Below are 23176 nucleotides of genomic sequence, written 5' to 3'. Positions count from 1 at the left end.
TTCTCTCTGCAGGCCCTGACATCTTTAAAGTGCATTCCCCGGAGGTCATATTATCTGGAGAATTCAGTTATAAAACTGGGGAAGTCTCAAGATCTTCATAAAGCATACCCAGAAAGGCAGAAGAAACAGCAGACTCTGCTGCCTTTCAGTCAAGGAGACCTCTTCAGAGAATTTGTTCTGGATGTAGATGGTGTCATCGCACTTTCTGAGAGAATAGACTTGCTAAGTTCTGAGGGAGAATAAGGGGGGGCCCAGGCACTAGTATTTTTTTTAAGTGTTTTGTTGTTGATTTTTTTTTTTAAATTTTGTGTGTTTAGTGTGTTGCCGGCTTGTGTGTATATGTACCATGTGCATGTGTGCCACCTCTGGAAGCCAGAAGAGGGCATCAGATCTCCTGGAACTGGAATTATAGGCAGCTGTGAACCACCATGTGGCTGCTTGGAACCAAACCTTAGTCCTTCTGCAAAAACAGCAAATGCTCTTAACTGCTGAGCCATCACTCCAGCTCCCTAATATGGTTTTTAAACTTTCTAAACTGATGTCCTTGGCGTCTCTCTCTCACTTATATTTAGCAGTAGAATTTCCTATACTCTCGGCTTCCTTTTTTTTTTTTCCAATGCATAAAGCTCTAGGCATCATTTGGGTCTGTGTCACCTGGGGCTCAGTAGAAGCAGAAAGCTTACTGTAGGCCGAGTTTGTCATCAGGACTGATGATCAGTTCTGTCCTGCCAGCTGCTCCCAAATAACTACACAGAGACTTAATTATGAATACTCGACCGATAGCTTAGGCTTGCTACTAACTAGCTTTTACATCTTAAATTAAGCCATATTTTATCCCTGTTCTACCAAGTGCTCGGTACCTTATCTCAGCACAGCATGTTCATCTCCCCCTTCATCTACATCTCCTCAAGATTCCCAGGACTCCACCCTTCTTCCTCACAGCACAGCATTCTCTCTGCTGGGAAAATCCTCCCTAGTTCTCAGCCAGTGAGCTCTCCGTTAGCCAGTGAGAGTCATAGTTCCAGTACACAAAAGGATAGTTCCATAATAACTTACTCCATCTGAGAATTTGAGGAGTTCAACTTATAATGGACAGGTTTGGGGAAAATAACAAAGGATTATACCTTACACCAAGGCTAATAGGGGAGCCACCCTGTCCCAGGGCAGAGGGATGGGATGTCACTTGCCTGGGCAGGAGTGATGTTTGGAGAAGGCCTCATGGCTGTAGCCTTTGATGGGGCAACATCACTACCTCAGCCCAGCAGGGAGGGAACCAGCTTCTGCCTCTGCCTTTAGATCCCTGCTAAAGCAGTGGTTGAAGCCAGCAAGAATCAAGAGGCAAGCACCTGGTTTTGGAACTTGAGGTTGTCTTGGGACATAAGAGTAGGCTCGAGAACAGAACTGGGAGGACGGATGTTCTGTATCCACAGTGTGTACCAAGTTTAGACCTTTACCCAGAGGCCATACTGGAAATTACTCATTAAGCTGATTGATATCACTGTCTATTGGGGTAAAAGTTTACAGCTCATGATCTCAGATTTTTAACAGATTGTTCAGGATTATGGATATAGTGTTTATACGTTGCTTATTAAAAATAATGTCTCCCAGGCTTTCTTCTACATTCAGTCATGTTTTATACTATGTTAGCCATGTTGTTTTTTATTGTGGTAAATGAATATAACATAAGCGTTACCATTATGAACCTGTGAAGTGTACAGTTTTATGTCATTCTCTCGCATCCACCTCTGGAACTTGCTTGTTCTCCCAAACTGAACAGCTATGCCCATTTAATACTGGCCCCCTGGCCATTCCCTTCCTCTCCCGCCCCGGACACTGCCATTCTTCCTGTCTCTGTGCTCTGGCTGATCTGAGTACTTTATCTAAGTGGAATCCTGAGTGTGTTTGTCCCTGTGTCTGGTTTATTTCACTTAGTATAATGTCTTCAAGTTTTATCCATGCTGTGGTATGTGCTACTATTTTTTTCCTTTTTAAGAAGGTTGAATAATTCTATTTTGTTTACTCATCTTCTGATGGACACTTGGATTGCATGACATGTTGTAAAATCTTACTTGTGAATAGTTTCATTATTTTTATGGCTTTAAGTTTCATATGTCCAGGGCTGGAGAGATGGCTCAGTGGATAAGAGCACTAGCTGCTCTTGCAGAGGACCGGGGTTCACTTCCCAGCACCCACATGGCAGCTCACAACCGTTTGTAACTCTAGTCCCAGGGAATTCACTTTCTCTGGACTCTGCAGCCACCAGGAATACATGTGGTACATAGACATACATGCAAGCAAAACATCCACACATAGAAAATAAAGGCTTTGAAAATGTTTTACATGCACAGTCTTCAAGATGATTACAAACTAAGTCTGTGGAGTGGAAATATAGAAGATGGAGTGTCCTTAAGTGTAAGACATGGACACCATGTGGAGGAAATAGGGATGGGAAGTATTTAAATATGTGAAAACATGTAACCTACTATGAATAAAAGCATGTAAACATGGGAACGAGTCTAGGCACAAGAATCCAACCAAGGCCCCACACTCTGTTACGGAGCCACACCCCTGTCCCCATTTGGACTATTCGGATTGGATAGGACTACTAAGTACCTTGAGCAAGGTAGAACAAAGCTTTAAAAAATTAAATGAGGGCAAGCAAGGTTCCTGTTTTATTTGTTTGTTTGTTCGTTTCTGAGACAGGTCTCTTTTATGTAGCCCTGGCTGTACTAGAACTCATTACGTAGATCAGTCTGACCTCGAACTCACAGAGATCTGCCTGCCCCTGCCTGAGTTCTGGGTTTAAAGGCGTGCGCCACCACACTTGGTCCAAATTTACTTGTGTGTCTGTCTGTATGCATGTTTACATTCACACATGCATGTATACATTCTCATAAGTGTCTGTAGAGGCCAGGAGAGCATGTTAGATCCCCTGGATCTGGAATTACGGGGGCTATAAACCTCCTGACAGGGGAGCTGAGACTCTAACTTTGGTCCGCTGTAAGAGCAGCAGGTGGTCTCAACTGCTGAGCCATTTCTCCAGCCCCCAGACAAGTTTAAAGACTATAACTAAAGGAGCTTCTCGCCTGACTGCTGTGGTCGTTAATGTGCCTGTATGTGTTCCCCTTCGAGCGGGGACTGTGGTCCAGAGCCGTCCTTGAATTCATGATGCCTGTGCTGTGCTGTATTTTGAGTCACCAAGATTAGCATCCTTAGAACATGTTTGGGGAGGGTCGGCCGTAGGAGGGGCTAAACAAAGCTTTTTGGGTTCCAGGACTAGCCCATTTCCCACACAGTTTGGATGTTCTTGAAATGATATTTGAGCAAAACTGAAGTAGGAGGCACTGACCCAAAATAGATGTTAAAAAAGCCATAGGAGGCATAGCTCAGTCAGTAAAGTGTTTGTCATACAAGCAGGAGGACCCGAGTTCAGATCCTCAGCAACCACATAGAAAACCAGGGTGCTGCCAGGGTGCTGGCATGCACCTGTAACCCTAGCGCTTGGGGAGAGGATGGTCTTGCCAAATCAGTGAGCTCTAGGTTCAGCGAGAAACCTTGTCGGAGGAGAGGTCAGCAAGATGGCTCTGTGGGCGAGGGTGTGCATCCTGACGACCTGATTTTGATCCCCAGAACCTACATGATAAAAGGAGAAAACTGATTCCTGCAAGTTGTCCTCTGACCTCCAGTGTGCTATGTGTCATGCATATACATGTACCACATGCATACATACATAATAAATAATATGTGAAAAAACACTAAAAAATAGAATACCTGACCTCAACCTCTTGTCTCCAGCACACGTACACATGCACATGTACATATGCATTTGCACACATGCACACATACACACACACGGATGAACATATACACCTGGGCACACAGACACACATGGACACACACATGGGGAGACACACACGGATGGATACACACACACGGATGGACACACATACACATGGACGGATGGATAGATGGACATACACACGGACATGCACAATCACTGTAGAGTTAAGACATACCCTCCCCCTAGACTGATAAAGTTATTTCCTTTTGAGGCTACTGCTTGGGTTATGTAGAGTTTACTATTCTCAGCAGGGAAGCTGCTCTGGTTCGGGTTAGATCGCTTACTTCAACAGGGAGGAGTCTAAATGCTACTGCCAGCCCTGCATGGTCAGAGCACTGTTGGAAGAAATGTGTGTGAAAAGGCTGTCCTGTGGCTGGTTCGCCTGCTGGAGCCAAATTTTTGTCTTGCCTGGGAATTGAATTTGATTGACTCTGTTTGGCTAGATAAAAATATTTGTTGACTGTTTTAATAAGTTATAGAAAATGGAGAAACTTTAAATTCTAAATAACTAATGTAAAAATGATATTTAGGAAAAAATTAATCACTAACATTTTAGTGGGCAGAAAATAATTATAATTTTGGCCAAGAGGGGAAAGTCCTTAATTTAAGAAAACAAACAAATTGATAAACAAATATAGAGCTGGGTATGGTGTCATATGCCTGTAACTGGGAAGACCAAGGCAAACAGATTACCATGAGTTCAAGACCAGCCTAAGCTACCAAGTAAGAGCTTGATGTATCTTTTAAAAAAAAGATAATAAAACTTTTAAAAATTAAAAATAACAGCAAAGAATTCTGGTTAAGACATGTATGCCCAAGTTTGGTGGACATTTCTTTGATATTTTCCTTTTGCAATCCATAAAAATACCAGGTGGTGAATGGATAAGGGGCTAGAATCTGTGATAAAGTCCCTGGGGTCAGATGTCATGCTACAACTACGGTGGTGAGCATAAAATTCTGTCTATCTCCAAGCTTGACAATTTTCCCGACAGAATGTTGAAGAACCAAGGAGGGAAGTGATGGTCCAGGGGATCTGGAGGAAGGACTGCTGTGATCTAAGAACAGCAGTGTTTCAGTAAGAAGACCATGAGCCTAGCAGCCCCAGGCTTGAACTCTGCTAGCTGTCGAATTTGGGTGGATTGATAAGGTCTGGTGCTGGGATTTGAGCCTTGCTGCCCACGGTGCAGATTGGTGCAGGCTCCTGGATCAGTCTGGCACATGTGGCATGGTGGGCACTCAGATGGTAGCTGTTCTTAGTGTCCTTTAGGCTGTTTGGAGCCGAGAAGCCAGGTTACCCATGCTCGACCTGGAGGGCTCACACAGCTCCCCAATCAAACTCAGACAAACTGGAGACTGAGGCTGTTTATGCCAGAGATGGTTGGTTTACCTTTAGGTGGGCAGAACTGTGGGCTCAGATATGAGTGTTTCAGATATTTCCACCAGGTTCCGCCAGTCGCTTAAGCTTTCCCACGCTGGCATCACTGCAGATCCGCAGGCAAAGACACAAGCTCTTCCATCACAGACTTCACCTTCCTAAAGGGTCTGGAGAATCATCTTTCCTCTTCAGAGGAGGAAACAGGTGTTCAGCAGTAGGAAGGGTGGCGTTCGGCATCTTTTGAATGTCTGTGACACCATGCTGTATTGGACAGTAATTTCCCCAGCTTCCCCGCAGCCCATCTGTCCTGTAGTTTCTTCTGTGAACTTCCATCTGGAGTTGGAACAGCTTACAGAAGCCACTAATGATTAAGTTTTGAAGCATACCCTTGGGTTTCTAAAATGGCTTCTCAGAGTGTGTACAGGACAGGGGCAACTCCAGACGAGGCCATCACCTACGTAAAGTGGGAGACGTCGACCCCACCTTCTGGTTGCACACATGAATCATGGACGCTGTGACTCTTGTACCCTTCTAGGGTGTGTGTTTCTTGGGATTACACACTCATTCCAGCAGAGTGGGAGGTCAGTTAGTAAAAGACTTTATTGAACCAGGTTCTCTGCGAGTGACTCATTTTCCGGCAGCATGACAAGGTGCCAGGAAGAACGCCTAACTCTATTAGCTTGCAGGACTAAAGTACAAGGAATCCCTGGGTCTGAGGCTGTGTCCTAACAGTTCAGTGAGCGAGCTGCACAATCAGTCGGACGCTGAGAGCTTGGAGAAAATGTATCGGAAAATTATGTCCATCTTGATCCAACCCTGGGGACTTATTTTAATAACGTAGATGGTTAAGAGATTTGTCAAGTATTATGCTTGGTTTTCTGTTTTGAAAAAAATTCTTAGATACTACTTTTGTGTGGAAATCTGACATCTGGTAACCTCAGATGCCTGGAAGACAGCCGGAAATAAGAAAGGGGTCTCGGAGCACGTGAGAACTGTAGGGAGCCTCCAGTGCCAATGTATGTCCTTTACCTCTGCAGGAGTCCGCCTGCCATCTAGAGTTGGCTGACTTATTTTCTGGGAACTTTTAGCAATGTTGATGCTATGGGTTGTAAACAGCGAACTAGAAAGTGGATTGAATTGGATATGGTGGCACCGTTAGTCCCAACATTTGGGAGGTAGAAGCAGGTGGATCTCTATACATTCAGGGCTAGCCTTGTCTACATAGCAAGTTCCAGCATGGGCTACACAGTAAGACTATCTCAAAAAAAAAATTAAAATTAAAAAAGAGTGGAAAAACTGATTGGAGGAGAAGGTGGCTGAAAAGATAATTCACTGGTTTAGAGCACTGGCTGCTCTTCTGGAGAACTCAGTGTCAGTTCCCAGCACCCACATGGCTGCTCCCAACCATCTGTAACCCCAGTTCCAGGGGATCTAGTAGGCTCCAGACACACACATAGGACATACATATAGGCAAAACACCCATATGCATAAAATAAAAATAGATAAATCTATTTAAAAATGAAACTGATGAAGGAGATGAGCTGAAAGCAGAGCAGGCTGGCATCATGGGAGGAGGGCCCGAGGGCTTGTAACCATCGAGGATGGCAGCCTTGGTTAAGTCAGCACAGGATTGTATGGCTGCAGGAATGGACATGCTTCTGGAAGTCTGAGTATGCCATGTTCATTTGGTGTCTTCTTTGGGAGATGTCAGAAAGACACAAGATGTGTCTTGTTTGCTTTTCAGACAAGATGTGACTGCATAGTCCAGGCTGGTCTAGGTCTCAGAGTTCTCCAGTCTCAGCCTTCTGAGCTCTGGGATTCATGGGCATGTACCATCACACTCCACCCCATGTGCTTGTTCTTAAACATGGTCAAAAGTGAATTAGCCATGTTGAAACAGGACATATTGAAGTGTCTATCTGCTTCTTTGGTGATCAGTGGCACAGATTTGACCTTGTCGTTAATTGTGGAAGTGACTCATAATCGACACTAATGTTTACTGAGAAGCTACTGTGCCTGTCATGTCCTCAGCACATTCGTACAGCATACCGGGCGAGGCTTTGGTGACAGACGTTGGATTCCCATTCTGTCTCTGACTTCCTGTGTGGCCTTAGAATTCATCACTTCTTTGAACCCGTGTCCTCATCTGCCCAATGGGAACCGATGACACGTGTCATTGTGAAGACTCATTGATGTGGAACACGGCACAGTGCGAGGCAGGAGGAAGCACTGTGCCGATGTTGGTCACTGACCCTTATCACTGTAGTCATCCTCATGACGGTCACTGTGAACGCATTAAGATCTTCATCTCTCAGGTCATGGAGGCGGAAGACCTGAGAGTAAGTGATGTGTGCAGGCAGTGAGCTAATGAGCTGGGCTTTGAATGCCGCCCTCTGTCACGGCAGAAGCCTGGCATTTTACGTGCACACTATGCTATCTCTTCAAAGTATATTTATATGAATGCTAGATTTGGTTTTTTGTTTGTTTGGTTTTTTTTTTTTGTCTGTTTGTTTTAAAACAGGTTCTCACTATGTAGCCCTGGCTTACCCAGAGCTCATCATATAGAGCAGTCTGATATCCAGCTCACAGAGACCTGCTTGTCTCTCTGCCCCTTGAGTGCTGGAGTTTAGGCACAGCTAATTAGATGCTTTTAATAGATGCTCAGTAGTAGAACCCTTGTGTGGCATGCGTGAGGCCCTGGGTTCTATGCAAAGCACCATGGAAGGGAAAGCGAAAGCAGAAATCTGTGGTAGAAGGGCGAGGAGTGCGGTGGCCACTTCTCCTTTCACTGTGGCCCCAGTCATCTCATTACGAAAAAATCCCAGTGCTACAAGAATAAGCTACTTTGACCCAGCAGTACAAACCAAATGTGTAATGTTTAACTGTCGAGGATGGTTTAAAAATCAATATGCTGAACTATTTATTAGACACTTTCTTCATTTTTTTTTCACACTAGTGAAAGTCATAAACCACAGTTTTACCTATCTTATTATTTCCTTTCCATTAGGCATTTGGTTCTTTTTAAATATTTATATATGCTTGTTTACTCTCTCTCTCTCTCTCTCTCTCTCTCTCTCTCTCTCTCTTTGTGTGTGTGTGTGTGTGTGTGTGTGAGAGAGTGTGAACCATGTATATGTGGGTGCCCTCAGAGGCCAGAAGAGGATTTTGTTTGGATTCCCATGAGCTAGAATTACAGGCAGTTGTGAGTCGCCTGACATGGATGCTGGGAATCAAACTCGTGTCCCCTAGAAGAGCAGTAAGTACTCTTACCTGCTGAGCTGTCCCTCCAGCCCCTGCTTCTCTCTCCTGTCATAGGTCCTGGGGATCAAACTCTGTTTGCCAGGCTTGGAGACAACCACCTTTATCAGTTGAGCCACCTCACTGCCCTGCCTTGGTGCTTTTCGATGAGGCTAGTCATATGTGAGATGAAAAAAAAATCTCTACCTTCAGCAACACTGAATGAGTCTTTGAGGAACCTGGAGAGCTGGAGCTGCCCCCTGTACAGCCCCTGGGAAGGCATTTGGAGAATGTTGGTCCAATCATGGCTGAGCATTTCCGAGTGAACACACACATACCTCTCATGCCCTTATTTTCTAGTGTGTAGACACATTCTTAGCTCTCCAGCCCTATACATCAGGGCAATGGACCCATCATGCATTGCAGTGTAGTCCCGCAACAGTGCAGGGGAGCACAGGCGTCTCCAAACCAGAATCAAATGCTTGATCTGCTGGTACTAAATGTCCCCTAGAGACACCATCTCTGGCCCTTTCTCATTCATTTCATGGACTTCCTTCTGTTTTTCGTGGGTTTTAAATCTTGGTGTTTGAGTCCTGTCCCTGCTGCTCTGTGTCCTTGGACAAGAGTGCCGTCATCCTGGTCGCACAATTGCCGCAGGAAACAGATGACATGCTGTGTGTAATGTAGAGTCTCTGGGTTTTAAATACTGTATTTGAAAGTACTGCATTGTCTAGAACTTTAATCATGGTAAAATATCAGTAGCCTCACCTCCCTCTCGTGGCTTGCTGCACTTTATAGCCTCCCTTCCCCATCTTGAATCTTTTATCTCTATGGTCTGAGTCAGTTGTTAGTGTCTTGTTGTTTGTTTCCAATTCTAGACTTACACTGAGAAGACACTAATTAAAATACACGAGGAAATCATTATTTTTAAAGAAACAACTTTAGATTTTATATATTTTCTATTGCGTTTATATTATCTTCATAGCTTAAGTTTTAGGTTTTTAAGAAACAGGTCTCTGGTGTGGCTGAAATATCTGTGTTTTCTCATGCTTTGGGCTTCCAGGTTGTGCAGCATGGAGGCTGGCTCTGTGGTCCGAGCCATCTTTGACTTCTGCCCTAGCGTCTCAGAGGAACTGCCGCTCTTTGTGGGAGATGTCATTGAGGTGTTGGCTGTGGTGGATGAGTTTTGGCTTCTGGGAAAGAAGGAAGATGTTACAGGTAAGAGATACTCCTTCTACACACGGCCCCTCGCTTCTTTGCATATTAAAGGTAAAGTCAAATGGGAAGCCCAAGTGAGTAACTTCCCTTCTGTCATGTCTTCCTTCTGTGCTCACCCATCGCTCTGGCCTCTGCGGAGAGTTTCTGCCATTGCCCATCTCTCCGTATTGATTCCTTGTGGAGGCTGGATGGGTGGACACTTCTGCCCCAGCCTAGTCTTCTGCCTGCCTTTCTCTTTCCCTTACCAATGCTCTGTCTTTTATGTCCAGTGCTCTTATTCCCCTCCTCAAAACGTACCTTAGACCTCTCTTCGGAACACTTGCTGTTTGCCATCGCTCTTGGCAGTTCAACCTCATTCCTCCTTTAACAGCTCCTGCTCCATCTTCCCTTCTTCTCAGGCGAGCCTGGTTTATTACTCAGTCCTTCCTAGATCTGCATTGGGAACAATTAATTAAAGCCACTCTCTGTCTTGGATGCTCCTGTCTCCCACGTTTGTGCTTCTGGCTATTCTTCTATTTCTGAGATTCGTGTTGCCATGGTTTCTTCCACTAACTACCCTGGGGAATGGCAGACCTTTCACCACACATCACACAGACTCATTTAGTCCTTAATTTACACGTTTGTGTGCATGTGGGTTGGAGTGTGTGGTGTAGTTCTGAGTAGGTGCTTGGAACGCTTACCAACTTTGGGGAATTCACAGATTATTGTCTAGTAGAAGTGATGCTTCTGGTCAGATAAAACTGGTGAGGGGGTGTTAGCAGAGAGGATTGCTTGCTCAGAGGCCCTGACATGTGCATGAATGTGGGAGCACTGAGGAAGCATCAGTAGGGCACCAAGTGGCTGTGGGGTCCAGAGGACAAAGGTGTGTGGGATTAGAAGTTGAGGCGGCCAGAAACTGTGGTGCTTTTGACATCATCAGAGCTGTGTCTTAGAAATGCTGCTGCTGTTATTTTAAGAGTGATGGGATGGGGCCTGGAGAGATGGCTGGGTGGTTAAGGAGATTGTCTGCCTTTCTAGAGGACCTGGGTTCGATTCCCAGCATCTACATAGCAACTCACAACAATCTAACTCAAGTTTCAGGAGGAGCCCATGCCCTCTTCTGGCCTGCACATGGTGTACAGACAAACATGCAGACAAAGCACACACACACACACACACACACACACACACACACACAAAGCAATAATTAAAAAAGAAGAAGAATGATAGGCCAGGCCCTGGTGGTGCATGCCTGTAATCCCAGCACTTGAGAGGCAGAGGCAGGTCTGGAGATATGTGGGCAGATTCGGGAAACATCTCTCGTTCTCCTCCAGCTGTCAGTCCCTGTCTTCCTACACCACCTATAAAACTCTACCCATCTCAGACTGAACTGCTTTGCTTCATAAAAATCTTGTGTTCAAGCCAGGCAGTGGTGGTGCACGCCTTTAATCCCAGCACTCGGGAGGCAGAGACAGGCAGATCTCTGTGAGTTCGAGGCCAGCCTGGTCTAAGAGTGAGTTCCAGGACAGGCTTCAAAGCTACAGAGAAAACTTATCTCAAGAACCAACCAAACAAACAAAAACAAAAAAGCAAAAACAAAACAAAACAAACAAAACACCTGTGTTCCTCCCAGCCTCCTCTGAACCTCCATGGCCTAGTAGTGCGTAGCTGGTGTGACTTGGGTTTCAGCATTCCATTATCTTTTTTGTCTAAGTAGATTTTCAGATCTCTGAAGACCAAGACCACCCAACTCACATTTCCCTCTTCAGTGAACCTGCTAGAGTGCCAGTGGTTAATGCTTACTTAGGTATTGTATGTATGTATGCACGCACACACACACACACACACACACACGCACGCGAGCACACACACACACAGTGTACATGTGGAGAGCACAGGACAGCTTGCAGGATTCATTTCTCTCCTTGTACCATGGGGACCTGGGAGTCTGACTCAGGTTGTCAAGCACGGCAGCAGTGCCTTTACCCGCTAAATCCTCTCGCTGGCCCAATAAATGCTTTTGAATTGTATTCTCTGACCTCTGTATACATCTCATTCTGTGCTATGTACTTCTATAGTAAATTCTCTAATTATTAGCTTTAGGTCAATTTTTAATTCAGAATTTGTAAATGAACTCAGAAAGAAGTTGTCCTTGTACACAGACAGAGAGAGAAAATTTAATATTAAAAGAGCACTCCGTGCTTAACATGTGTGCGTCTGTCTTTCAGGACAGTTTCCCAGCAGTTTCGTGGAGATTGTGACGATCCCCACTCTGAAGGAGGGAGAGAGTCTGTTTGTTTGCACCTGCGAATTCACATCTCGGGAGCTGAACAGTCTTTCTCTCCATCGAGGTAAGAGCGTATCAGAGACCTGCAGAAACTTGAGCCCAGGGTCTTTAGAGATGTTTTCACTGGAGAGTCTGTCTCTGAAGTCTGCAGCACTGACGGAATGCGGCTGAGAGCGAGGCCTTGTGTTAGTAGGGCTTGATCATTTTCATGGGATTTTCTCAGGTATTCTTTTATTGATTTAGATTATTTTTTAATTTTTTTGAGACAGGTTCTTACTATATATACCTGACTGTCTTGGAACTTCATATATAGGTTAAGCTGGCCTCAAACTCACAGAGGTGATCCACCTGCCTTTGTCTCCCCAGTGCTGTGGACACTGTAATAGTGCTAATCTCTTCTCCAGAAAGCCTACCTTGTATTATTTTGCTGACAACATTGCTACTTACTAATGTGCAATAGGGAAGCAGTAATTTTGATGTGACCACCAAGACAGGCGCAAGACCGCCCCATTTCTGTGCCTTCATCGGGCAGTGTAGAAGTTGTCATGAGAACCAGTTTAAAGGGACCAGTTTAAACAGATGGCACTAGCACATCCCCAGGATGCTTCAAGTATTTCTCACCATTGTACTCTAACAGGCACAGATTTCCAAAGGTGGATAGGAAATCATTTCCACAGGTCCACCTGGTTAAGCCCACGCCCTTCTACATAAGCACAGAGACGGACCAATAGTGCTGCAGCCGAGACTTGTGACCCCCCCCCCCAGTTTTGTGATGTCCCAGCCAACATACCACAGTAGAACTTATGAGTTATGTTGTTTGTATTGTAACTGTTCTTTTAGTCACAATGCTGAAGACACAGGCTTAATTCTTACACACACACACACACACATGCACACACGCATGCATACATATGCACGTGTGCACACATGGTGGGGAACCAAGACCTAGCAAACTTCTGTAGCCCCTAGTCAGTGAGAGGAAAAGAATATTGGATTTTTTTTTTTTGGATGTTCATCCTTAAGACCTGTCTTGGGAGTTTCTTGCATGTTAGTCTTTGCCTTTCCCTCTGGTTTGTAGACTTCTTGCCATCCAGGGTTGGGAAGACAGTGCAACTAGACTGGAGCTTATAGCAGGATCTTTGTCCTCACTCACAGCTGTCTCGAGGTGGTCTGGAGTTCAGGGCAGGCCTCCCCAGGTAGGAGGGGAGAAGGACAAGAGCCTGTAGGTGTCTCTGCGAACCACACACAGGATGTGAGCAGTGTGGCCGCTTGTTTGTCTCAGTGTTGGAGGCTGAACTGCGGGCTGGGAGCACAGTAGACACAGAAACAATCTTCACTGAGCCACATCTCCAGCTTTAGCACAGGCCTTTTCTTTCCTAATCCTGGACCAAGCTGAAAACCACGGGCAGAAGGAGGGATTGTGTGGAAAGAAACAGTGTGTATTTAATAATATGAAGATTTGAAGGAATAACTGCTAGAATTAGTTTTGCTTCAACATTATATGTTTTATGGTCAAGTTTTAGGATTCAAAATTTTTTTTAAAAACATACGATTTTCTGCTGAAGCCAGCGCTGAGAAGACTCAGCTGATGTTCTGAACTGGCTCTAAATTAAAATCTGTCTGAGAAAACCAGAGCCCCGAAAGGTTCTCTGGAAGACCCAGGCACTGACCTTTCAGCCATGAGTCACCTGAAACAGGTGAGTAAGCCAGGCCAGGCTGGGATTTGTTCGTTTTCCCTTATGTGTATGCGTCTGTGCACGTGTGTAAGCATGTGTGTGTGTGTGTGACCATCTGTGCATGGCTGTGCGTGCATCGGTGTGTGTACACATCTGTGCACAGGTGTCCAGATGCCCGTGAATGTCAGAAGAGGACAACAAGGTTACAGGTGGTTGTGAGTCACTCTTTGTGGATACTAGGAACTGAACTCTGGTTTTCTGCGTGAACAGCAAGCCCTCTTAACCGCTAAGCTGTTTCTCCAGCCCTGAACCTGTAGATCTTAAATAAAAAATAAAAATATCTTATGTGTGGGAGATTTTAACTGTGTATATGTCTGTGTACCATGCTTATGCCTGGTGCCTGCAGAAGCCTAAAGAGAGCATAAGATTCCCCTGGAACTGGTGATACCGATGTTGTGTGCTGCCTTGTGGATATCAGGGAACCAAATTCTATCAATCACTAATTAGGAAAATGTAGAAGGAGCAGTGGGGCTGTGTTCCGCCACCCGGCTAGCTTTATACCCAAAATAATTACACGGAAACTGTATTCTTTTAAATACTGCCTGGCCCATTAGTTTCAGACTCTTATTGGCTAATTAACCCATATTTAGTAATCCGTGTAGTACCACGAGGTGGTCGCTTACCAGGAGAGATCTTAACCTGCGTGCATCTCGGAGAGGAGAGGCATGGCGACTGCATATGGCGACTGCCTGAAGTGTATCCCCAACTCTGCTTCCTTTCTCCCACAATTTTGTTCTGTCTACTCTGCCTACCTAATTTTCTGTCTCTTAAAGGGCCAAGGCAGTTTCTTTATTAATAATGAAAGTAACACATAGACACTCCTCCATCAGGAAAATGCATTACAGACAGATTATTTTTGTTGTTGTTTTTTTGTTTTTCGAGACAGGGTTTCTCTGTGTATCCTTGGCTGTACTGGAACTCACGCTGTAGACCAGGCTGGCCTTGAACTCACAGAAATATGCCTTCCTCTCCTCCTGGATGCTGGGATTAAAGGCGTGTGCCACCACTGCCAGGCTCACAGTGGGATCTTATGGAGGCATTTTCTCCATTGGGGTTTCCTCCTTGCAGGCAACTCTAGCTTGTGACAAGTTGACATAGAGTAGCCAGCACGCAGTGGAGTGGCTTCTCTTGAGTGCACACAATACTTTAGTGATGAATAAATCAGGAGGCCTGGAGACTTTCAGAATATTGGGGTGCTGAGTGTAGTTCAGTTGGTAGAGTGCTTAGCTAGTATGCACAAAACCCTGGGTCCAGTCTTACCCACGTGATGGTGTATGCCCGTGCATCTCAGCACTCAGGAGGTAGAGGCAGAACGACCTGAAATTTAGTGTTCTTCCTCCATACTGCCAGCCTAGGATACACAAGAGCCCTGCTGTGTTTTTATCATACTGACTTTCAGTTATTATCTAATTACACTTAAGAAGTATTATTATGATTAATAAGAGCAGTTGGAGAGATGGCTCAGTGGTCAAGAACACTCTGCTATTCCAGAGGATCCACGCTCAATTCTCAGCACCCATGTGGAGGCTCACAACTGTCTGTATCTTCAGTTCCAGAGGAATCAACACCCTCTTCTGGCCTCTTCAGGACTGCACACACGATGCACAGACATCCATGCAAGCAATACACCTATATACACAAAACAAAAATACATAAGATCACCAAAGAGAAAAATTGTGTGTGTGTGTGTGTGTATCAGTAATTTGTGTTTGTGTTTTGAGTAGTATGTTAAAAGCAGGTAATATGGCTTAGAAGATAGAAATTCTGATGGTCCTAGATTTAAATCCATCTTTGCATATAGTAGCTGTGATGTTGGGCCAGCTCTTTGCTAGTCTTATGTAAAGGCTGAAGAAGACAGCACCTACCTCAGGGTAGCTGTTAGGACCAATGAGGTTATAGTGTAAACCAGGCAGGGAGAGGCACTCTGAGGCTCCCAAGGCCCTGCTGTGCCTTCTTTCTGCGAAGCTGGTCTGGGCGGATGTTTCCCCAGAGTCTACCTGGAAGTGAAGTCATCAGTAATTCTTCCAGCAGGTGTCACCCTTCCCCCTTTCCTGCAGCTACTCAGTTGGTTTGGACTGTTCTTTGTGTTATGGGTTCAGAAACAAATCTGTCTTCTAGAAGAGTCAGAATTAGTATCTGGAATCACCAACTAGAGAGAGAGAGAGAGAGAGGGAGGGAGGGAGGGAGGGAGGGAGGGGAGGGAGAGGGAGAGGGAGAGAAACAAAAAGTGAAGAGAAAATGGGAAAGGAAGGAAGGAAGGAAGAAAAGGAAAAGAATATGTCAAGGGAAAGACAAAAAGATCAGGAGATTAAGAGCAAGCAAGAAAGGACTGTATATTATGGGACCTCACCCGTTATTTCCTCGTATAACACATAGTGCTTATGGCTGTCTACACCTAGCACATCTAGGCGACCTCCTCTCAAAAGGTCAATAGCATAAATGATAATTTATAAATAAGTCGCTGACTGATCTTTATCAGTTGACACACAAGTACCTTAAATTTCAATGCCATGGGATGAAGTGTTAGTATAAGAAACCAAAAGAAGGTGGTGGTGGTGCACGCCTTTAATCCCAGCACTCGGGAGGCAGAGGCAGGCAGATCTGTGAGTTCAAGGCCAACCTGGGCTACAAGAGCTAGTTCCGGGACAGTCTCCAAAAGCTACAGAAGAAACCCTGTCTCGAAAAACCAAAAAAAGAAACGAAAAGAAAATACATGCTCTGCACAAAGCACAGTCCCCCAGGGCCGCTAGTGCCAGGAGTGGAGTCAAGGGAGGAGCGAACCCTGCAGAGCCAGACCGCTTGTATCAGAGTCTAACAAGACCTGCATTCCTTCCTGTAATCTCACTTCCAATCCACTTCCTGTTCGAAGAAAAATTCCATCCAAAGAAACAAACAGTATGGCTGGGAGTCACATTTGACCCCGAGGGTCACTGCAGTTTCTTCTTTCCTGTTCCCAAACCTGGCCCCACCATTCCAGGAATTCCTTATGTTGGTGTTTCTGATGTCTAGAACCACTTGGTAGCCTCCATTCCTGAAGAATAGCTCGGGACTTCAGGGAAAAAGCTTGCTTGACTATTTAAAACAAGAGATTTTTTGATAACAAAAACCAGAGAAACCACAACAACAGACCCACCCCAGGGACAGTTAGGCCTATAAAATAAAGGGAGTCACCAAGTAAGGGGAGAAACAAATGACAAAATCAAAAAATGTAAGGGGGGTGTTGAATTAAAGTGCCGTGGAAATTGTGTGTGTTGGTGGGAAAGGGCACATCATCTTGTTTTGTCCTGAGAACCCTCCTTTATGATCGATGAATAAGCAGCAGAGCTACGGTCTGTCTGGAAACAAAGCTCATCAAAACCGCTGTTGGAATAGACAGGAAAACAAGCCCTATTGTCCCAGTTCGTGGAGCGCTGGCCAGACCGAGAGCACCGTCATTCTGCAGCCTGAAGTGAACGAGGCGTTTCAGAGCGAGCGGAGTGGGACTATGGCATGCTTTGATTTTCCTATTCACCAAGAGGCCCATTGTGTCTGAGCAGTCATGACTTCCCTCTGTGGCCTGGATGGCAGGCCTTGAGCCTCTGGGGGAGGGGGCACTTGTCATTCTCAGGACCCAAAGCTTTGGGCAGTGCATGTGAGTTCAAAAGTTAAGGACTACAGGAATATGGGAGCATATTTAGGTGTCTCTAAATAAAACTCTAAGTGCAATAAAGTCAAGTCAGGAAATATATGGGGTGTCTGCCACTAAGTCTAAAATGTTATGTTATGTGCCATGCACTGTGCCAGCATACAAATGCCAGAACCGAAGAGAGAAGTGGAGTTCTTTGGTTCATGTGAGCTCCTAAGATTTTTCTAAGGAAGCCTGCTAAGGTTTCAGATGGAGAGAGAGGAGAAATTGTTGTCTTTTACTCTTTGAGGGGCCTGACACCCAGCTCCCAAATAAATACACGGAGACATCTTATGAATGCCCGGCCTTAGCTTGGCTTGTTTCTAACCAGCTTTTCTAACTCAAATTATCTTTACCTTTACCCTTTTGCCTCTGGCTTTTCCCTTTTCTTCTGTATATCTTCCTTTCACTCTTACTCCATGGCTGGCTGCGGCTGCGCCTGAGGTCCTCTTCCTCTCTGCAGTTTTCCTTCCATTATCCTCTCTGCCTGCCAGCCCTGCCTGCCCTCGCTCCTGCCTTGCTATTGGCTGTTCAGCTCTTTATTAGGACCATCAGGTGTTTTAAACAGGCAAAGAATTACAGCTTAACAGAGTTAAACAAATACAACATAAACAAAAGCAACACACCTTAAAATAATACTCCCAACAAGGAATAGTAAAGATTTGGAGTTGGGCAGGATGTGGTGGTACATCTTAATGCAAGCACTTGGAAGGCTGAGGCTGGAGGGTTGCAGTTTGAAGCCAGTCTGAGATACATCGTGAGACCCTGTCTCAAAATCAAACAAAGTAAAAAAAGAAAGAAAGGAAAGAGAAAATTCCCTTGTGTGAGATTTCCCAGGATCTCATATCATAGGTGAGATCATGATGGATGGTTGGAGAACAGAGAGGTTGTGACTGGATAAAATTGAGCACAAGCTTGAATGAAGAGAAGACAAATGGCCTATTGTTAAAGAAACACTTCTGAGTGTATGCAGGACAAGCATGTTGTATTGAATTCAGACAATAAGAAAGGGATTGTTCCCAGCACATGGGAGTCTGAGGCAGGAGAATTGTGCCAAGTTTCAGGCCAGCCTGTGTTCCGGAGTGAGACCCTATCTCAGAAAACAGGGAAGGGCTACTAGGAAAGAACTTGGTGAGCAGTAGACCATCGCGCCTCGTGACTGAAGTTTTAGCAAGAGGATGCAGTAAAATTGGCACAGTTAGAATCATTTGATGGGCTGGAAGAAGAATGTTCAGGGTAAAATTCTAAAGGAAAGACAGTGGGAATTAAATTTTGCTAGGGTATTGACAAAGAGAAATAATAAATGGAAGAAATGTTTTGGAAAAGGAAATTAGAGGGAACAAGGAAGTTATCAATGGGAGCCAATTTTAGATACAGGAGAATATGAATTTGGGAGCTGAAGCTAAAGAACAATCATTATTAACAACTGGATACTGACTGTTCACTCTGCAAAAGGCAAGATCTCAGAGATCTTAAGATACAGAAGAGACATGCACCCACCCCTAAATCACTTGCATGCACTTGGGAAGACAGGGCACACAATCTTTTTAAAAGTCAGGAACCAGGCCGAGAAGTTGAGTGCTGAGTGCTCTTGCAGAGGACCCAGGTTCTGTTCCCAGCGCCTACACAGTGACCCATGACCACCTAGAATTCTAGTTCCAAGGGATCTGACTCCCTCTTCTGTTCTTCTCAGGCACTGCATGCACCTAGTGCATAGGCATACCTGCAGGCAAACATCAATACATACAAAATAAAAGTAATCAAGTCAAGAACATAACAGCCCTTCTCCAATGCATTTGCCTGGAAACCATGCGCTGCTGTCTCTTTCTTACTGTTTGTCCCCGTTCTGTATCCCTCTCAAGCGGCTCTGCTCAGGAGAGTGGGACCCCAGCACAGACCTGAGTGGGGGAGCTAAAAGCAAGATTAAAATTAGTAATCCACAAAATGAATATCCATAATTACATAATCAAGCGTTTGTTATAAAACAGTTGATCATGGAACTATAGAATGTGTTTTTAAACTGTGCTGAATCTAAACACTAAGACCAATGTGACTTTTTGTGACATTTTTATATTTTGTGACGATAACCCAAAGTACTGGTTATTTGCGGCAACAAAAGAGCAGGTCCCTGGAATTCTTTTTAAGATCTATAGGGCCAGCGAGGTGGCTGAGCAGGTGAAGGTATTTGTTGCCAAACCCAATCACCTGAGTCTGTCTTCAGGCCTCACGTGGTAGGAGGAGAGCATCTTCATGAGCATACATACAAGCCTAGCTCAGGCTGAGGCATGAGAACTGTAGTGAAAGCCCGGGCCACACAGTGCAGTCCTGTCTGTTGGCCACCGTGTTATTCCCTGGGGTTCTGGCCAAGGCTCTGACTTCTGCTTCTTTCCCAGGAGACCTGGTGGTTCTCGACGGTGCTCTGACTGCAGGATGGCTGCAGGGCCGAAGCTGTTGGGGTGCCCGGGGCTTCTTCCCATCGTCCTGTGTTCGTGAGCTCTGCCTGTCCTCTCAGAGCCGACAGTGGCACTCACAGAGTGCATCGCTTCAGATTCCAGAATACTCCATGGGACAAGCGCGGGCCCTCATGGGGCTGTCTGCCCAGCTGGACGAGGAACTGGACTTCAGGGAAGGAGATCTGATTACCATTATCGGAGTTCCTGAGCCAGGCTGGTTTGAGGGAGAGCTGGAGGGTCGGAGAGGCATTTTCCCAGAAGGCTTTGTAGAGCTTTTGGGGCCCCTGAGGACGGTGGATGAGTCGGTAAATTCTGGAGGTGGAGACAGCTGCCTTGCTAATGGTGATGTAGACATCTCTACCGAAGAAGCAGAAAGTGGGGCCGACGAGGATGACCACCCGTCAGGGACCTATGGACTTGCCCTCTACAGATTCCAAGCCCTGGAGCCAAATGAGTTGGATTTTGAGGTAGGGGATAAAATCCAGATTCTGGGGACCTTGGAGGATGGCTGGCTGGAAGGACGTTTGAAGGGCAGGACAGGTATCTTTCCCCATCGTTTTGTGAAGCTATGTCCCAGCACCAGGACAGAGGAAACCGTGGTTATGCCCCCGGAAGACAGTCTCCCTAAGAACTCTGAAAACCCTGTGGACGGGTTGGAGACCTCAGTGGTGGAGGAGGCACGACTCGAACCACAGGAGACTGGAGCAGATAAGCCTGACTGGGGTCTGTCTGAACAAACCCCTGCTCGCCTAGATCATGGGGTCCCTGCTGGTGTTGTAAGTGAGAACTCTGGCCAGGGTGAAGATGCCTCAGGAAGCTCCCCAGGTGTGGATCTTGATAGGCCTCTTATTAAAGACCCTTCCACACCTGACCCCTCAGAGACAGTCAATGGCATTTATTCCCAGCCTCGGGGACCTTTTCATCCCCAAATGCAGAAAAGCCAGTTTTCTTCTACAGCAGGAGAGAGCCGCCAGAGCTCATACCCATTCTCTGAGTTTGTCCCTTCTGAAGCCAGGACTAGGGACTACTCCAGCCTGCCTCCCAAAAGAACGTATGCCCAGGGTTGGTCTCTCCAGAAGCCAGCACCCCCACTCCACAGGGCCTCCTCCCTCATGGCCTCTAGGATAGCCAAACCTAGCTACTTATGCCCTCCAGCTCTAGCCAGCTGTGCTCAGAAGCATCAAACATCTTCAGAAAATGCCTTCAGCCGCTATTCCTCACCAGAGAGACCAGAGAGGAGGCCTGGGCCACCAGACAAGGAGGGGCCCGCCACAGAAGTAACCACAGCCTCACAGGGGGACAGCATTGACCTGGATTCCAAGTTGACTCAGCAGCTGATCGAGTTTGAGAAGAGCCTGTCCGGGCCCAGCACAGAGCCAGATAAAATTGTACGCCGCTTTTCAATCATGGGCTTTAACTCTGAGAAGGATATTGTCAGAGGTTCCTCAAAGTCGGCACCATCACAGGATCTCCCAGAGAAGAGAAAGGCCCTGAGGCCACCCCCACCCAGACCGTGTACCCCAATACTCTCTTCACACTTGCTGGTTGATCAGAGCTCCAAACCAGCACCCCCACTGGCTGTGCGGCCCTCCCGCCCAGCTCCTCTGCCTCCTTCTGCACAGCAGAGGATGAACACAGCCTCCCCAAAGCCCACCTTCTGTGCCAGTTGGGAGGCCCCAGAGAAGGAGGGCCCTGAGCACGTGGAGCAGAGCCCAGCCCAGACTTCTCCGTGCCCCTCTGTACTGGTGAGGATTCAGGACGTGGAACACGACTTGAACATGTACACCAGGGCTCAGGAGGAGCTGACCTTGATGTTGGAGGACAAGCAGGATGAATCTCTGAGGGCAGAGACTTTGGAGAATCTCAAGTTCTATGAGAGCACCATTCAGAGTCTGAGCCTGGAGCTCCAGCAGCTAAGAGGTAAGTGACAGGAAACAGTGTGACCCTGGTTCCTGAACTGAGGCTCAGGGAGGGTCTCGTTAAGTCAAAAACATCCTGGTCCACACAGCGACTTATGGTCTCGTCACCCGGTTCCTCATTCTGCATCCGTGACCACTGTGTCCCCTGACTTCACTTAGAGAAGCCGTGTGTAGCTTTGACACAGTGCCCCTCTCTGCCACTGTGGCATTCACACTGCATTGCAGATAGGAAGTCCTTAATGAGACTTTTTAAACTGATGTCTTCCAGGCCAAGTCTCCTGAGAAAATTAAAATTCGTATCTTTGTGACCAGGGGCCGTGTGTCAGCAGTGATATCCCGTCTTTCTTACTTGTCAGTGTTTCTTGTTACCATGTGTTTACAGTCTTCACAGCCCTCGTGGAAGAACACGTAGGGATTGTTCAGATGGCCACTTTACAGAGGGAGGAACTAAGACCGAGCCATTAAGTAACTTGTCGAGAGCTGAGGTTTTAAGCTGGTGTTTTCACTAATAGAGCTTTTTGCTTCCCACCTTGTACATTCAAAAATGCATTTTCTGTGTCCGAAGATGTGTGTGTGCATAGGGCATGCACAGGTCTGTATGTAGGTATGCATGCATATGTGTGTACGTGTGTATTGGTCAGAAGTCAACCTTAGGTACTGTTCCTCAACTGCTGTCCCCTTGTTTTTTGAGATAGAGTCTTTCATTGGCCTAGAGTAGTGGTTCCCAACCTTCCTACTGCTGTGACCCTTTAATACAGTTCCTCATGCTGTGGTGACCCCAACCATAACATGTTTTTTGTTGTTACTTCATAATTGTAAATTTGCTGTTGTTAGGAATCGTAATGTAAATATCTGATATGCAACCCTTTTGGGTTGGGAGCCACTGGCCTAGGGTTTGCCAATTAGGCTAGGCAGCTGGCCAGTGAGCCCCACCTGCCTCTACTTCCCCAGTGCTGAGGTTGTAGGCGTGTGCTACCACACCTGGGTTTATGCATACGTGCTGAGGAACGAACTTGCGTCCTATGCTCCTGCAGCAATCTCTTTGAGGCGTCTCCCCAGCTCTCTCTGGAGAGTTCTTATTCAGACTCACAGAAGAAATAATATATAAAGCAGAGCTAGCTTGGTGGTGCGTGCCTATAATCGGAGCACTCACGAGACTGACACAGGAGAACTGCCACAAGTTCAAAGCTAACCTTGGCTACATAACAAGGCCCTGTCTTGGGAAAAAAAAAGCAGAAGAATGGTGGTGTAGTGCGGAGATCACAGATCTACCTCGCCTTTGACCTTAGACCTCTAAGACAGAATGCAGGAAGTAGAATTTTAAAATTCCACTAAAGGCTGGAGAGATGATTCAGTGTTTACAAGCACTTGCTGCTGAGGACCTGGGTTCAGTGCCAGCACCCACAGTGTGGCTCACAACAGTTTGTAACTCCAATTCCAGGGGATCTTCTGGTCTTCAAGGCTACT

The 23176-nt window shown here is 46.0% G+C and overlaps 1 protein-coding gene across 2 annotated transcripts in view; it reads left to right on the top strand.

Moving 5' to 3' along the window:
* Positions 1 to 23176, top strand: part of LOC119808087 (dynamin binding protein) — a 98337-nt gene that overhangs the window by 19778 nt on the left and 55383 nt on the right. For both annotated transcript variants that reach the window (XM_038320424.2, XM_038320433.2), the window contains exons 2-4: positions 9517 to 9671; positions 11879 to 12001; positions 19731 to 21710. In XM_038320424.2, the coding sequence (XP_038176352.1) occupies positions 9527 to 9671; positions 11879 to 12001; positions 19731 to 21710 (2248 nt within the window). In that variant the 5' untranslated portion in view covers positions 9517 to 9526. The remainder of the gene's footprint in view (positions 1 to 9516; positions 9672 to 11878; positions 12002 to 19730; positions 21711 to 23176) is intronic.

This window comes from Arvicola amphibius, chromosome 1 (genome assembly GCF_903992535.2).
Source record: "Arvicola amphibius chromosome 1, mArvAmp1.2, whole genome shotgun sequence".
NCBI lineage: Eukaryota > Metazoa > Chordata > Mammalia > Rodentia > Cricetidae > Arvicola > Arvicola amphibius.
The sequence above is the reverse complement of the archived record's forward strand: the minus strand, read 5'-3'. Positions and strand labels throughout refer to the sequence as shown.